The sequence below is a fragment of the Megalops cyprinoides genome, chromosome 14, assembly GCF_013368585.1.
Source record: "Megalops cyprinoides isolate fMegCyp1 chromosome 14, fMegCyp1.pri, whole genome shotgun sequence".
Lineage (NCBI taxonomy): Eukaryota > Metazoa > Chordata > Actinopteri > Elopiformes > Megalopidae > Megalops > Megalops cyprinoides.
Window position 1 is genome coordinate 5803687 of NC_050596.1, and position 16876 is coordinate 5820562.

General features: G+C 43.3%; 2 protein-coding genes across 2 annotated transcripts; one reads left to right on the forward strand and one right to left on the reverse strand.

Annotated features, from left to right (window-relative positions):
• Positions 1-634: 634 nt before the first annotated feature.
• On the forward strand, positions 635-5120 carry dynlt3 (dynein, light chain, Tctex-type 3). Its single transcript, XM_036545314.1, has 5 exons — positions 635-765; positions 1537-1578; positions 1938-2061; positions 2511-2588; positions 3100-5120. The coding sequence occupies exons 1-5, from the start codon at positions 739-741 to the stop codon at positions 3174-3176; spliced, it is 348 nt and encodes a 115-aa protein (XP_036401207.1). The 5' UTR covers positions 635-738; the 3' UTR covers positions 3177-5120.
• A 4046-nt stretch (positions 5121-9166) lies between these two features.
• On the reverse strand, positions 9167-16514 carry xk (X-linked Kx blood group (McLeod syndrome)). The gene is made up of 3 exons (XM_036544726.1): positions 16138-16514; positions 13495-13757; positions 9167-12144 (listed from the first exon to the last, which is right to left on the reverse strand). Exons 1-3 carry the CDS (start codon positions 16380-16382, stop codon positions 11303-11305), a joined length of 1350 nt encoding a protein of 449 aa, XP_036400619.1. The 5' UTR covers positions 16383-16514; the 3' UTR covers positions 9167-11302.
• Positions 16515-16876: the final 362 nt, after the last annotated feature.

Below are 16876 nucleotides of genomic sequence, written 5' to 3' on the forward strand. Positions count from 1 at the left end.
GGTTGTACCCCACAGCAGCTCTATGGCCTGAAAAGTACAACACTTAAGGCAGATAAACTCAGTTACTCTTAAGAGACATAAGAGTCTTTTATTGGTCCAAGGGATTTGATTTGAATTTGTAAGGAAATATTTAAGAAAAATCTCATCTCATATTTCAATTTGAGACTAAATGATTCATTTTTAGTATGATTATTATTATTGTTATTGTTGCCGTTGTCATCAATATCGGTGTCGTCAAGATCAAGATTATCATCATCATTGCATTCGATTTTTTTCTAATACCTGTAATATGTGCCCACCTAGTGTACATAGTAAGTTACTACATGCTGATCAATAAGGAGGCTACAGAACTGTTGTAATACGCATGGTTGAACAAATTAGGAAACGTTACAGAACTCCCTTGATCCCATGACATCGAAACAATTAAACTAAAAGTTTTTTTAAACTAAAAATCTGTCCTGTTTCGTTTTTTGAGCAGAAAAACTAAGAAAGGGGGAAAAGAAAGTCTGAGCATGTAAGTATATATATATATCTAAGCACTAGGTGGCAGTATACAAAATCCCAATCTCAGTTGCGTGAGAGCGTCGTCTTGGTTTGCTGTCTTTGACCCACCAGTTCCCGGAGTGACAGCCAGCCAAACAGGAACGCAGTTAGCGTTTGTTTTATAAGGGAGTGTCTGGGGAAGCCGATCACACTTGGATCTCACGTCTCTCTTTGTGTAATTTTCACATTAAAACAATGGAGGAATACCATTCAGGAGAGGAGGTAAAAAATACTATTCCAGGAGGTCAAATAGGGCTGATTTTGACCGCTGAGCTAGACTAAGGCTGTTGTTGGCATACCGTTTGGGGACGGCAGCTAGCTCGCTAGTTGGCTAGCCAGCTAATGTCTCATTGACAGATTAAGATGAAAGATCAGCCGTTTTGATCGTCTGCATGGAATATGTAGCTCTGTGATGAGCTAAGAAGATGCAGAGAAGTAGATCATTTGATACATGCGCACGAATTGAAATAAACTATGAATAGTCAGGCTCCTTGTCATCCTTCGTGATGTCACCTTCGGTTTGTGATTTCTTTCTCTGGGGTGTGGTCGCGGATAGTGTACGTACTGTTTGCAAATAGAATATATGTGATGTGGTCAAGAAAGACCGATAAGACGAATCGGGCGGCGGACCGTCATGCTAGTTTAATGTGCAAGTCAGCTGTTGCAAGACAAGTTGCTGAGCTAGTTGGGGAGACCATGCAGCCAAGCCAACAATACAGAAACAGTTCGTACGGTTCTGGTTATTAGTTTTAAATGTTGGCATCAGTTACCCCCGCCAGTGCGTCTAACTTGTAAATTTAAAGAAAGTTACGAGTTCTGCAACTGCAAGTTGAGCGCAGCCCCGAAATCTGGGTCGCTGAGCTTTCAAATCTTGTTGTTGTCATCGAGCGCGTGGCGGATTAAAAAGAATTAACTTCTGTCCGATGTGATTGTGTCCTTTGTTTTTATAACGTGCCACCCATCATAACCCCGTTTCGTCTTTTATATTCGCAGGTACCCTTCAATCCAGATGAAGCAAGTAACTGTGTTAAAGAGGTAAAGTGATGTTTTGGTATTACCCAGTAGTAGTTTGTGTCTTCAAGCATGAAGTGTCTTTGCAGGATCCAAAGGAAATTACATCTACCTCTATAACAGTGGTTTATTTTCACAATGGAGAAATCCTGACTATTCTGAAAACTGACAATTATACTTACTTTGTGTCCAATTAAGCATACAACCCTGTGGCTATAGTGCATGTGCTACTGCTAAAGCACTGGACCAGCTGAAGATGTTATTCAATCAATGAGACACTGTCTTCTCTTCTGCCTTGTGAAGCCTAGTGCTTCAGTAATGCCTTAAGGATATACTGTGCGAGCTCCCATTGTCTAAGACAGTCTTGTGTGTGTCTCTCTCAGTGTATTGAGGGAATCATTGGAGGAGTGGATTACAACCAGAACAAAGTGAACCAATGGACAGCCACCATTGTGGAGCACTCCCTCACCCAGTTGGTTAAACAAGGAAAACCATTCAAGTACATCGGTAAAGCTTTTAAATATGGATATGCATCCCAGTGTAAGCTTATTGCAACATGTGTAGCAAATGTGTAGCAAATTAATAACTAAACGGCTTTTAAATCACGTTGCCCTTGACCTACTGAAGAAATCTGTTTCTGAATCAGTCTGAAACAAATGTCTTTCTTTCAGGTTGTGAAGCTATCCATTTTTTTTAACCAATCATATACCATTCTTTTTCTTTAGTAGCAAATGGTAAACAGCACAGTTAGCAAGGGACACTGCACTGTTTTTTTTTAAGCTAAATTTATACATACCGTTCTGTGTGGCACTGGTTGTTGTCAGATTTTGAAAAACCTAACTTCTGTACCATGTGAATGGGATAGAGGCTGAGATTGCTTGGTTGGTTCCCAGTTTTGTATACAGCTGGATAAGTGACGTAGTCTGGTTTATCAGTTTTCGTTCTGTGCCCTACAGTGAATTGTGCTGTGATGCAGAAGAGCGGCGCGGGTCTCCACACGGCTAACTCCTGCTACTGGGACACTGCCACTGACGGTAAGAGCTAATGCTACCCAGCCTGCACACACCGCCTTCTACAGACAAGTGCACCCTACAAGCAAGTGCTGCACTTTGTTAATAATCATGGTTCTGCACATGGTCTGTGTGTCGAGATTTTAAAAAATAGAAAAACTGAGTCTCATTCACTCACTCAGTGTTTATGTTTTTTAATGTTTTTATTAAGTTTATTTTCATGTAAAATACAAATGGTAAAATATTAAAATCTCTTACAGAATAATATGTTGATGAATACTATGAGGCTTAGAAAGAATCACCTCAGACAAAACAAACATAATTACATAAATGAAAAATGTATTCAAAAATATGGGTTTGAAAAACCCATGGGTCAACATCTATGGGTTTAAAAAACAGAGTGCAAACTATCTGTTCCCATCCATTGCTATGTCCTCACACTGTCCCGCTTCACACAACCCAAACCTTCTCTCAGTACCCTCTCACGGTACAGAGAGGCGGTGTGACAACTCCTCTTAACCCGTGTCATCCACAGGGAGCTGCACGGTGAGATGGGAGAACCGCACCATGTACTGTGTGGTCAGCGTCTTCGCCGTGGCCGTCTCTGTTTAACGGCATGCCCCCGAAACCCAGCCCCCCTTAGGGCCCGGGAGAGAACGACATGCACACAGACACGCAGGGGAACCACCAAAGCCTTCCAAGATCTGATGCTGAATCTAACGACGCGAAATGTGTGTTTAAAAAAAAAAAAAAAAACAGAAAACAAAACAAAACTCACCCACACTACGGATTTGCTAGTATTGACCACTTGTGAGAGTGCACCGCTGTCGATTTGTGCATCCATTGGTAATGCCATTTTACACCCGTGCTTGGCTTTCATGCTCAGATACTGTACGCTTCAGTTATCGTCATTATAGTACTGAGATCAATGCAATATCACCGAGTCCAGTGCGTTTGTTTTTAGCCAAGAAGATGGACAGATATGACCAGGTAAAGATGTTTCTTTCAGTAATGCTTAGACTTTTGTTGTTTCATAAAATATTTTAGAAAATATATCAGAGTTTACTGGAATATAGTAAGTATGTAGAAGGAGTAAAGCTAAGAAAGTAATGTCGAATTGAAATAGTCTATTTAGGGTTTAAGATGGGAAAAGCTGTTTAATGGCTTTGTTTACTCTGAAGAGAGACTGAAGAATGGGGTAACAACTAAGAACTGAAAATTCATTCCTGTAAGTCATTAGTATTATCAGTGGTTTTGTTTTTTCCTCTGTAATTGATTTCATTTTGGTCCTTGGATGAAAAAAATACTATGAGATTCATTTTTATGGTCTCTGCCCTTGCAGATGAAAAGAATGCGTGTAATAGAGTTAAAGAAAATGCTTAATGTACATGGAACTAATGCAAGATGCCCCTTCTCTCTGGTCGCAACGCTCTTACCCTGCCTTCTAACATTTAGAGAACTGTAGTACTTTGGCTGGCTACATGGACAGACCTCTCAGAGCAGTTCCACTGTTTCTTTGATATGAAAGTATTTACAGTGTTAATTTTAAGATAATTTGTTAAAGTTGTGAAATATTTCTATTGTAATTTATTGTTCTTTTAAGAGACAGCAGTACGATGAAATTTAGTAATTTAAATCCCCTTAAAGCAAGAACGAGTCAGACTGCTAAAAAATCAAGTCATATTTGAATTTCAGATATAAAACTTTGAGTTTCTTAAACAATGTGAAACTTTTTGATATTGCTCCATCTGATTCGTATCAGTTGATAGGAAGGCCCTGTTGATCTTAAATCTGTAGATGAAATATACAGTGCAGTTTCAGAATGTTTCCTGTTAGGAAATCATGTTTACTTGCGAAAAAAATTCTCAGAGCACTTCCGATCAAACTCTCCATCATCTCCAGATTTGGAGACAGGATCTTGCATCTCACAAGGGCCGCTCACCATAGCTGCCACAGCTGCTGTTATTTCAACATTCTGATTTTCATAAGCCGCTGTTGTTTATGTAATTACCAACTTGATAGCTGTAGCCCAGTGTGTCTGGCGGCCTGCCGCGTAAGGTGTCAAAATGTAATTGCCCATTTGTCGCTCTATGATGACGATTGACCATGCATTGTAAATAACGGAGGAGCATGCCTTTTCTTTGGGAGACATGTGTCCATGACGTGCTGGACCGAAGCTCCAGAGAGTCCGCAGCCGCTCTGGGTCACATGGTGCCTAGCCGGGTGACCGGAGCGGGGTCCGGTGCCTGGCCCCCTGAGTGATCTGGATCCGGTGCTCTTTGTATGGAGGGACCACACCAGAGCTACAAATAAACACAGTTAATCCATCAAGTCTGTCTTTTTGATGCGGATATATTTCTGCTGTGCTTGGGATTCGTAAATTCATTTTTTCTTAATCTATCCCTTATTTAGCCCTGAGACACCATTGAGACTGAAATCTCTTTTGCAAGGGGGGCCTGACAAAAAACACAGTTACACATAGTAGACAACTGACATGATAAATAGGGCATACTGAGATGATGCAAAGGGTAATCAAGATTACAATCAATCAAATCAGCAGGCTTTGGTTACTGTATCGTTAAGTATGTGTTTGAAATCATGAATAAAATCAGACTGTCCAATTTAAGGTATTTCTATTAAGTATTCCAAAAATTGGGTGCAGAGTAACCAAAAGCTGAAGAGACACCAGTGAATGGATCTGCACAGACTGAAAGGGGTTTATCTGGCCCATTCATAAAGAGGACAGTGGTGAGTTAGAGATTAAACATTTGTAATGAATTTACACTATGATAAACAGCATCTAAAACCTTTGAATTTCTTTATCTGTTTATCAATATAGGTTTTTCATCTAACCAAAATCCTGGGTATTTGTATGAAGACATTCCTTCAATTCAACTTCCATCCAGGTTTACCATATTCAAGTCCTTGGGGATCTGTGTACTTGAAAATAAATCTTGAAAATAACAAACATTTAGTTTTCTCAGCATTGAGGACAAGGTTAAACTCATAAAGTACTGCCTGGATTGAATAAAAAGAATTTTGCAGACCTTGGAAGGCTTGGGCTAGGGAGGGAGCACAAGAATAACAAATATTATCATTGGCATGTAAATGAATTTTACAAGCAGAGTTTATCACAGCTAGATCAATATTGTTAATATAAATGGTGAATAGTACTGGATCCAGGATAGATCCTTGTGGGACCCCTTTGGTGACCTCCATGAAAGAAGACTTGTGAACATCTACATTAACACTATCAGTGGCTTAAAAACCAATATGTTGCTGCAGAACTAAGATTGATGTCCCTTAACATCTTAATTAAAAGAATACAATCTGTATCAAAAGCCTCAAAGAAATCAATAAATAGACAGTACTGTTTTTGGCTGAGGCTTGTGCTATGATCTTTACCAATGAAGCTACAGTTGTTGTGCTATGAAGAGCTCTGAAACCTGATTGTACGTTACTTAAAATATCATTATCATGTATAAAATGTTTCGATTAAGCACTGAAATGTGATTGTGAAATTTTTTGCAAGAAATGGAAAGCTTAGAAATGGGACGGCAGTTATTGAGGTCTGAACTGCCCCCACCTTTGAACAGGGGAAGCACATAGGCTGTTTTCCAGTCCCCAGGGACCATGTGGGAGCAGCAAGTTTTAAGAGAAATTGGTCTAAAAGGTCAGGACAAACAGGTTTTCTAGGATCAACACCTCTCAATACCTGCCCTTAAAACAACAGAAGATATCAAGTGAAAATTAAATGATCCGTTATTAACAGAAGGAAAAAGGAGTCAGACCTAAGGCTGGATTGTTGACTGGGCCAGTGGGGCCAGTGCCCCAGGGCCTCGGACTGCCAGGGGGCCTCCAAGCCTCAGGCCGAGCACGGTGTGTGGCCTGAGACTTCCAGAGGAAGATGAACGCCAGGTCCCTCAGTGCGTGCAGCACAAGCTGACCACTAGGCCCCTGGGTGCTTATAGCGTGAGTTAACCCCTAGGGCTCCCCAGACCCCTCAGTGCTTACAATGTGAGGGTCCCCAGACTCCTTGGTGTTTAAAGAATGAGCTGACCACTAGGGGCCCTGGGCCCTGGGGCTTAAAGCATGATCTGACCAATAGGTCCACTGGGCCCCTTGGCACCTACAGCGTGAGGATCCCTGGGCCCCTCCGCACTTAAAGCATTAGCTGACCCCTAGGGCCCCTGGGCCCCATAGCGCTTACAATGTGACGCCCCTCAGTGCTTTAAGCGTGAGCTGACCACTACGGCCCCCGGGCAGACACCAATATAGGAAGGCAGGGGGGCCTCCAAAAGACATGCCCAGGGGCCTCACGGGACTATGATCCGGCCCTGGTCAGACCTAATAGTGTCTGATAATACCTTTTAAAGACCATTAAAAAAGATAACCATCAGGTTGATGTTTGTTAAAAAAGGCCATATACCATATTACCTTTATCTTTTATTGCCTGCGAGTGAACAAGAAGCAGGATGAACTGGTGAAAGCGAAAGATTTAGAAGCTTTTCAAAATTTGGCATAATTATGCAGATTTTTGCAAGAATTAAGATAAAACTCTCATTTAGAGTCCCTAACGAGGGTTGTGCATTTATTATGTAAGTATCTAAAATGGGTACAGTCAGAAGGAGAATCTCTGTCTAGCTTTGGCCCAGGCACCATTTTTCTGATGAAAAGGAGGTTGATTTTCTCTGAGCTCTGATCTCTTGATTTCTCTGATCTTTTCAGGGGGTTATATCTTCCTTTTACTCTATATCTTTTTTATTAGGGCATACTTGTTAGCAACCAAAAGGAACTGAAGAATGATCTGCATGTCTCCAGTGTATGTAGACTAAGCATACTCATGCAGGCAAGCCTCATTAGCAACATCATTCACTTCAGTATCCATGCAGTCATGCAGAGGCTGTTGAATGGTATGACCAGCTCAGGAGCAACCTGGCCAAGTTGGAGGACACTCAGGTGAGGCATTAACTTGGCCTGAGTACATAGAAAAGAGCTGCTAGTGTCACCTCAAACTAAACTGGCATAACCACCTACTGAAAACAAGCCTACGTAACACAGCATCCTGAATGGTAAAGTCGGATATCTATGAGGGCCATCCCTTTTCAGTCAGCTCGGCACTTGTGGTTGCTTTCCTTCCTTGCAAAAGCAGTGTACTCTTCTGCTCTGGAAACACCTGGTGGTGAACTTTGAGCTGTGTCCACAGAATGAAAACAAATGGAAAATAATTTTGATGGGTCGGACACATTTTCTCAGTAGATGCGTTCTCAGAATGCTTTTAGGAAAGGGGATGGGTCCAACATTTTAAAAAGTGAAAGGAAAAGGTGTAACGGTGGGACAAACCCCCTGAATTTTAAGAAACACTACAAATGGAACAAGCTGCATTTAAACAGCCCTTCTGTGTCCTTTGTAATTGTTCTCATGATGCATGAAAGGGGCTCTTTGATCATGAACGCATGTAGCGAATATTAAGAGCAACCGCCTGTACCATCCCACTCCCACAGTAAGCAGGAAACCACAGCTCCATGGCAACTGGAATGAGGCACACGGCCTTACACGTGTACCAGCACTTCAGAATGAATGGTGTGACATAATTTCTCTAATGTTAATCACACATTATTATAAAAAATATACAGGGATTACATGCTTCAGAGGTTTGTTGCCTCTATCCCCACATTAGGACAGCACACTGGACATTAACAGACCGCTCAAGGTTAAAAAATGAGCTAAAATGTGGATGGGAAATTAGAGGCAAAAGGAAATCTATTTTTGTTTATGTGCAGACATGCAATATTGTTTTGTAACTGCATAGCACAATAATACTCCTTTCACACCATTTTGGCTGCATGGATATTGAAATGACTTCCATACACATGCCATATGGGGGCGGCAGTGTGGCATGGTGGTAATAAGCAAGGCTTGTCACCAAAAGCTTGCTAGTTCGCATGTATAGGTAAATTTTGTGGACAAACATATGGGCTTTGATTCCCTATCACTCATTCTGAAAGAAATCCACAGCACTGGATCCGGATCTAGGAACCATTCATTTTGTCCCAAATCACAGAGTAGAATTTATGACCTGTATCTTGGTTAAGGATAAATGGTGATAAAGATGAAGTCCCTTGTAGGGTGTCTGGTTGCTCATATGGGACCTCAACATCAAGGGAAACATTTGTATGACAGTGTATTACATTGGCAAGTAGTGTAGGCATCCACAGTAGGTCTTCTACATGTAAAAATATGTCTTATCATATTCACTTTATGATGGCAAGAAATTATGCCACACTGAGCCAAATGTCAGTGCATGTAAAGAAATGGCCATACTCTGGTTATTTATATCTTAACCTTTTGATAATTTTTTAAATATATTTTTGACTAGTTTAATTTAGTTATTACCTGAAATTCTGTTTCATTCAATGGTGGTTTGTGACATGGAAAAATAACAGTACTAGTGCCCATAGGAACATGAGATCAAAATCGCCCATTAAAAACAAAACTCACAAGTTACATTGCACAAACCTTACACAAAACCAGTACCACAGCAACTATTTTCCACATATTGTTTATTCAGTTTACATTAAGGCAAAGGTTGAGTGAGAAAAGGCTGCATTTCATGAAAACAGCTGAATACTGTAAGATTGTACACTGGTACATTCAATATCTAACAGTGAAGAAACCGATTGCCAAACATGTGCAGTGCAGCTGGCCTTGCTCTAATACTGTCAGTAGAGGGGTCTTTCAGGAGGTGATCAACAAGGGAAAATCACAGACCAGGAAACCTGCTTCAGCACAACCTCTTCTGTACGCGCTCTAAGGCTCACCCTCCTGACGCGTTTCAAGTTAATCATCTTTCTAGGATATGGAAAAGGTCAACTCTCTGTGTCACAGACTCCTTTAGCATGAAGCAGACCTCAGATTCGACAACAAATCATTTCAGTGCTTAGTTTTAGGTAACAACAGAGGTCTTCATCCAGGGCTCCAAAGAAGAAGTAGGGGATCTTCAAAACAATGAAAACAAATGTTAAGGTAAAATATTTAATGCAGCCAAACTTGCCATTGTATCCATTGTGAGGACAAATGGGGGAGTTGCATGCAATAATTAACTCCTGCAGCCTATTTACAGAACTGAAATGCAGAATTATTTGCAACAGGATTTGGCTTCATGGGAGTCCTGGCTCTGTCTTTCAGTGTTTGCTGATGAGGGACTGAAAACGCCGGGGCAAGGACATTCTGTAGCAATGGCTGAGACTGTGAGAAACACAAATTTTCTTCTTTGGCCACTAGAAGTCAGTATAGTACAAGTGCTAAAATGACTTGTAAATGGTTGTTAAAATGCAAATGAACAATATGTTTGCTAAAATAAGTATTCATTCAACAACTGTGAACACATAAATTATTAGACAAATTATGGCTCCATCCTCAAATTCTTTTGTCAATTCATTTTTTAACTACATGCTGATATCATTAAATATCATTTAGATTTTAGTGTTTATATTCACTGTACATTACTATTTACATACACATTTTTGGGGATTTCAAAAACTAATTTAATTCATGAGTGTGTGTAACTGCATGTACCCTTTATATTATACAACATTTTTTTCAACCTGGCACAACTGCATTGCTAAAGTGAAGAATAGTGCAAAAACAAACATATTTTTAAAAAATTAAAAGACAAAGACCTATTCTAAGCAGAGACACATTCACTCCCAACATACCAACTAACAAACACATATTTACTCTGACAGATATTTAGCAATTCTCTTTGTCAAGTACATTGTGACATATTGCGGTTCCAAGGCCCAGGGGTGCAGGAGAGATTTGGTAAAACTGACAGGCGAACTGAAACACCCAAACAACTTGCAGCAACAGTAAGGGAACTGAAAACTCTGAGGCTCTCAGCCTGACACCTAGCTTCAAGTGACGCCTGACTGCATGTGAGACAGGCCATGTGATAAAGCTTTTTTCAAAACACACAAGTGCTCCTCCCCACAAGATGAGGAGAAAGCAAACCTTGAAATTAAGCATGGTTCTTTAAAAAAGAATAACAATACCAAACACAACAGCCCTTAAATTAAAACCATTGCTGTGCAAACTCTCCTCTCTTAAGATGTGAAAAGCAGATGTGGAGCTGAATGGCTTAGAAAAATATGGCCACTTCAAGTCTGTGCTGCAGACGCATTGTCTCTGTGAATGTGCTTTCAAACAATACAGCATCAAAAATACTCAGGGAAACGTAATGCGAAAGCTTTAAGGTCTCAGTGCAGGGTGGTTTTTCTCGCATACTGAAGAAGCGGAGCAGTGCAGGGAGCAGGGCACACAGCCAGGACAGGCATCTGCGCTGTGAAAATGCGCTCTGGCGTTCAGGGTGTGGCTGATCCGCAGTCATGAGGAATGTAGGACTGATGCGAAGCGAAAAACTGCACCACGATTCTCTCCTAGCATCACCGCCTCAGGGAGCAAACAGGTGTGTGCAGGGGGCAGAGGAAGGGAGGGGTTTCAGTCATATCTCATCAAATGACAGACAAGAGGCTTAAAGGTAAGTGACACCTCATCACTAAGGACTGTATGTTACACATGTGGGAAAGGTGTGATTCCTGTGAGCAACTCGCACCCATGAACAACGGGGTAGAAGTCACGGCCCTCTCCCTTCTGCTTGGCATCGTCCTCATGGGCTGTTTTGGACGGTGGCACGGGGGTTAATGCAAGGGACACTTGTTGCAGCCTTTTTTTGAGGTTCAAGGGTTGCTGGACAGGCTCTGGCTGAGATTGCCATTTATCTCGGCTGTGTCATTGGCAATGTCCTTGTCTGAGGCAGGTGGCTCCAGAGCCTCCTTGTCGGCGGGGCTTGCCCCATCCACAGCCACCCCCCCGCCCCCACCGCGGGGCCTGCACAGCAGGCAGAGGAAGCTGGAGCACTCCCACATCCCCTGTGAGATGCTGGAGGAGAAGAGCTTCTTGCAGGGGTGGCAGAACTGGTAGAAGACCAGCATGAAGAAGATGCCGATGGCGTAGCCGATAAGCAGCTGCAGCACCAGCAGCGGTGCGCAGACGAAGCGGTAGAACTCGGTCTGGAACACGTACCAGAGCAGGATGAGCGTGGCGTTCTCCACGAAGCGCAGCATGTAGTACACCGCCATGCGGTACCAGTTCTGAGACTTGTTGATGAGGTCCGGGTCATTGAGCTTCAGCTGCACGGCTGACCAGCAGAACATGTTGACGCCAGCATAGAGGAAGGTGAGCAGGCACAGCACGATGGTGGTGCCCACGCGTGTCAGCGTCTTCTCGATGTTCTCCGGGAACGGGGAGCCGCTCTGCCAGAACAGGAGCCACGGGTACGAGAAGAAGACCAGGAAGTTGGCCAGCACCACCGGCAGGATCCAGATCTGCAGCACGGAGCTGAAGAGCACCAGCACCACCACACGCGTGGCGATCTCGAAGCTGCGCCACAGGAAGATGCACAGGTAGGCAGCCGGCTTCACGTCCACCTCGTAGTCGTCGTACTTGATCTTGATGGCCAGGATGTTGCAGCGCAAGGCGCCATACACAATGGACAGGAGTGAGATCACCATGAGCGTACCTGCAGGGGGGAGGGAGGGATGAAACACAGTGCCATCCCAGAAGACTGAGGCAGATTGCTTCGCTTTGTCATTTAAGTGATCACACATGTCTACAAACACAAGGACATAATTATTTTCCATGTTTGACGTGGAGATTTGCAAAGTTAAGTCTGCACGGCTTCACGGAAAATCTGACAGTAAGCAAAAAAGCTTCTGATGATCAATACTGCACTTTAGCTTTCGACAGCCAGTTTCAAAGCCACAAATGCCTGGATGCAAACTGAGTGAAAACAGACATTGCACGCTGCAGTGTTTCTTGAATGCAGCTGTTGTGGTTGAAAACAGGACTAGCTGAGGGCAGACAAACTGCAACAGGCATGCCAACACAACGTGGGATGCCGAAACTGAGAGGCAGCCATCCCGCATCTATGTGTCGGGGGCCTCCACACCCACTCAGCCAGAGCCGACGTGGGAGTTTGTGACTCATCGATTATTTTCACAGTGTCACTCCTGCAGCCGTGCATCGCAAACGCTGAGGAACACACTGTATTTGGGCCTTTCCCATGTGAACCACCCTTTCCTGTTTTAACTAGTCACACGCAAGCATTCCCCTCCTGACCTCATCAGCAGTGTCACCGACTCCTGCCTGGCAGGGAGCCTCATTTTGGCGTCTGAACACCGAGACAGCACAGCACTGAGGCGTCAGTGGATGACTGCTTGCAGAATCTTGCACTCACACAGCTATGCTAATTTTAGAACGCTGGTGGCACCTCAGATACCCCGGCTATAACAACCCAGGGGGTAAGGGTCTGCATGGCGGATCAAGCTACAGGCATTCATGGATTGTAAATGCATTAGTGTCATGTGACAAATTCATTTCATTGGAGAATTTATTTCAATGGAGAAAACATTCTGTCATCTTATTGTCAACAGTAAAAGCCCTCATATTCAGTTTTATATGCAGCATGTGGCTTTGGTAACAAACACCCATTTCCTTTTAAACACTTGCACTGATAACAAGCACTTCCTGCCAAGTAGACCGTTACTGTAACGTACAGTGCAAAGAGGGCTTGACTCAAAACTGAACCACTCGATAAGAAGCCTGCAGGATGTCACTTCTGATAACATTAAAAGGGGGGGGGGGGGAGAGACGGGAGGGGAGGGGAGAATAACACTTTCCCAGAATGCAGTATGTCCTATTCCCATACATAAGTCCTACACTCCTTTCTCTGTAATTGCAAACTGTGACCTAACTATTAAGCAATCTTCAAAAAAAAGCTAGGTGGCTGTGATTTGAACATAGCGGGTGCTTTGGTGAGCTGAACAGGTTAGAAACTTGACCCCGGGAGGGGTGCGTGGCAGTTCTCTACCTCTCCCGATGGTCACAGCCTGCTGCAGGATGCAGATGTAGAGCTGCAGGGTGAGCTGGGGGGCGGAGCCCAGAAAGGCCTGGATGACGGAGGTGCGGGCGAAGGCAGCACGGTGGGTGAAGAGCTTGCCCTCCGCCTGGCCCACTTGCTTCTCCACCTCCTCCGACAGCCCGTCCTTGGGCATCTGCTTCTTCCTGGTGATGCTGACATAGGGCTCCTCTACTCTTCCCACGCTCCCATAGATCCAGAAGGCCTCCAGGCACCTGAAACCACAGCAACAATACATCCAAATACACTGTGCTCACATGCACAGCCTGTGACACGGGAATCCAGGCCTCAATAAAGCCCTGCCATTCTTAGCGCAGGGCGATTCCGGGCACTTTGCTTTCTTACCGTAAATTGAGGCTCTCCCCCTTTTCCAGGGAGAGCCCACAGAACAGATTTAGGACTGTGACAAATCAGGAGTTACGTAACTGATAGCCGGCCTATTTGTGAATGAATGCAGCTGTGCACGTTGCTCTGACCTTTGACCTGTGGTCGAGTGACAAGGCAGCAAAGAAATAGCTTAAATGCAGCTTGATATCTTCACCTGCCAGTGGCACTTGCCGTAGCAACCGAGCAGAGCTGCTTGCAAATGCGGCGCATGCTGTTGGCTGAAAGCTAAAGGCCTGATACTGGGCGGTCAGCCAGCCCCATTCGCTTTATGTGGGCTTGGCTGCCTGCCCACAGTGCACAATGAAACCAGCTGTGGTGCTTGCCAGAGCAGGACACCACAGACTGCCTGTTCTAAAACAGCGAGTCATGGCCCAGGAGGACCGTTCACTAATATTACTTTCAGCAGTCTATTACGTAGCTGCACTGCTGCAGCTAATTCCAGTCCCAAAGTAGACCCATGACACATCTGCTTCACCTCTCCCTCAAAAACAATTCCAGCAAGTAACTGCATTCAGGATAAAACAGTCAGGGGAGTTCTGCCTTTGGCTTTCTCAGCATTGATGCCAATGTGGACAAATGTGATGATACATTCAGAAATGCCTCTGATATTTTAATGAGGAAGGTAATAGGGGCAAAGAATAATGAACTGAATCTGCCTACTTTTGGAAGAAATAAGCATTCTTCTTATTTCATGCTTTTCCAAACAAAACAAAAAAAACTTTCTCATATTTAACATTAAATGTTAGAATAGTTTAGATGGTGAAAATGGTATCTATTTGTAGTAACTAAACATTAGAGACATTAATAATACAACGCTAACTAAAGCTATTTTTAGACTGGGCTTGCTCTGGGGAGACAGGTAACGAGAAACAGCAGAGAGGAAAGGCTGTTAGTCCGAATTGTTATTTGTCAAACTCAAGGGGCCAGTTGTTAACTGGGAGGTATTTAAATATTCCAGTCCCTCTTCAAAAACCGTTCAGTTGTAAATGATACCTCCCTCTTTCCATGTGTGTTAGAAAGTCATGTCTGTTTCATATATTTCCAGGATTTATTTTAAACATCACCTTGTGATAAGCCTCCCTTTCCTCCCCCAATCTCTCCTTTGCCAGAAGCTACCTACCCCTGCTTGATCACAGTCAAAGACTGCAAAGTCACTGTCTGTCCATTCTTTTTTGGCCACAGCAAGTATGAATTAATAAAATAATATCCAGCTTGCTTCAATTGCCTGTTATCTGCAATATAGATGTAGGAATATGGATTCAGTAAGTCAGACAGACAGACCCAGAGCAGTGGATAATCATTTTAGACTGAGTATTAACCTCTCTACATGCCTTCACTGACACTGTCTGGTCTCATCAGGTTAGTTAAATTTATAACCCCTGCAGGGCAGACCTGCTCATTCCTGCACATGGCGTCACACAGTTCCCAGATCACTTATTTGTTTTACCCTTAATTTTCCTTACGACTAAAATCAGTCCCTGTACAAATCAAATTAATCAGTATCAAAATGCTTAGGCATGCATGTCATAAGCAAAATTAAGGACGACCCGAATCTGACGTGGGCGAAGGGAAAGACAAATAGTCGTAATTTCATTTAATGATAAAACGGTGATGCCCACATCTTAAACACCTGAGTCAAAAACATGCCCTGTAAGATACGGCAATAGGGTATACCGCATCAAACGCTATGGACGGAAATATTGACCGGCATTCCATTTGTTTCCGCCCTAAATGTGGGAACAGGGCACCAAAGCACAGCATCACGTTATCAGGCCAGCGGTAAACAAAGGAGTATGAAAACAAACAAATGGCATTATGGATGGGGTCCGAACCGTTTTAGCAGATTTTGATGCAAGCGCACCTGTCATTAGAAATGACATCCGCCAGGACATGAAATATATATCATTTGAACTGACAACGCTGGTTACAAGAAACCATATCTAGCGCTTGAAATATATTTTTAGATAAGTACGCGACGGGATGTCCAATTTTAATAATAAATGAGTATATTCTCGACTTCCGTTCTCAGAAAACCAGCGACGATGGACCAATCCCAGCTTCATTCTAGCGCAGGCTTTAACCGCGTTAGCCTGTGGATGACAGCAATCGGACCTGGCTATAACATTCTACACATTGCATGATAGCAACGGGGAGATAGACGCAGTTAAAAACTTACAGGGAATGTAGTCTTTTCTAGGTATAGCCTACCTGACAATCGGTCCAAGCTGCAGGATGTGTAGCAGTAGCACGAGGGGTCTATCCCTGCTGAGGTCCCTATGAATAAAGGTAAGAGTGAGCTGCACCAGCACAGATGGCACGAGCGTGAAGAGCAGCGTGAGTCCCTGCCAGATCTGGTCCCCAGCAGATCGGTATGTGGAGCTTAGGTACAGAGCTGCCGTCGTCTCGGCGGTAAACAGCGACACCGAAACAAAGATAGAGCTGGGTAGTCTCATCCTCACACAGCCATCGGGAAAAGAGGGCGCTTTTCCCCCTCACACCACGCTTTCTCCCATCTCACACGACGCAAGAGACGACTACGAGATGGAGATGCGCTCCGCCGACAGAGGATTGCTGCAGCACAGCTATTTAGCAGGTTGTTTTGAGATTGGATGGTGCGTTACACCAGAGGCCCCTTAGATGGCGCAGTGTAGATACACGGATCATCAGCGCATACCCTACATTTTCTGGCAGTTTTTGTAAATATTTGAACTACTTTGTGTTAAATCGATGAATGTATTTTGCTGGATGAAATTGTATGATAATGGAAATAATTCCGATAAAAACAGCAATTATTACGATTATTGCTATTGTACATGTCTAGGTTTCAATATTCTGAAAACGAAAATTCATTCAAATAATGAAAAAGATCTTCAGGTGTCCATTTTGGATCACAATGATGTTTTTTTAAGTATAGTTTGACATTGAATTCTCCCTTAAATTTAATTCC

Coding starts and splice junctions, on each gene's coding strand:
- dynlt3 (XM_036545314.1), top strand. CDS start 739: ATGGAGGAATACCATTCAGGAGAGGAG. Junction 766..1,536: donor AATACCATTCAGGAGAGGAG/GTAAAAAATACT, acceptor TTATATTCGCAG/GTACCCTTCAATCCAGATGA. Junction 2,062..2,510: donor AAAACCATTCAAGTACATCG/GTAAAGCTTTTA, acceptor TGTGCCCTACAG/TGAATTGTGCTGTGATGCAG.
- xk (XM_036544726.1), bottom strand. CDS start 16,382: ATGAGACTACCCAGCTCTATCTTTGTTTCGGTGTCGCTGTTTACCGCC. Junction 13,758..16,137: donor CAGCTTGGACCGATTGTCAG/GTAGGCTATACC, acceptor CTGTGGTTTCAG/GTGCCTGGAGGCCTTCTGGA. Junction 12,145..13,494: donor GGCTGTGACCATCGGGAGAG/GTAGAGAACTGC, acceptor TCCCCCCTGCAG/GTACGCTCATGGTGATCTCA.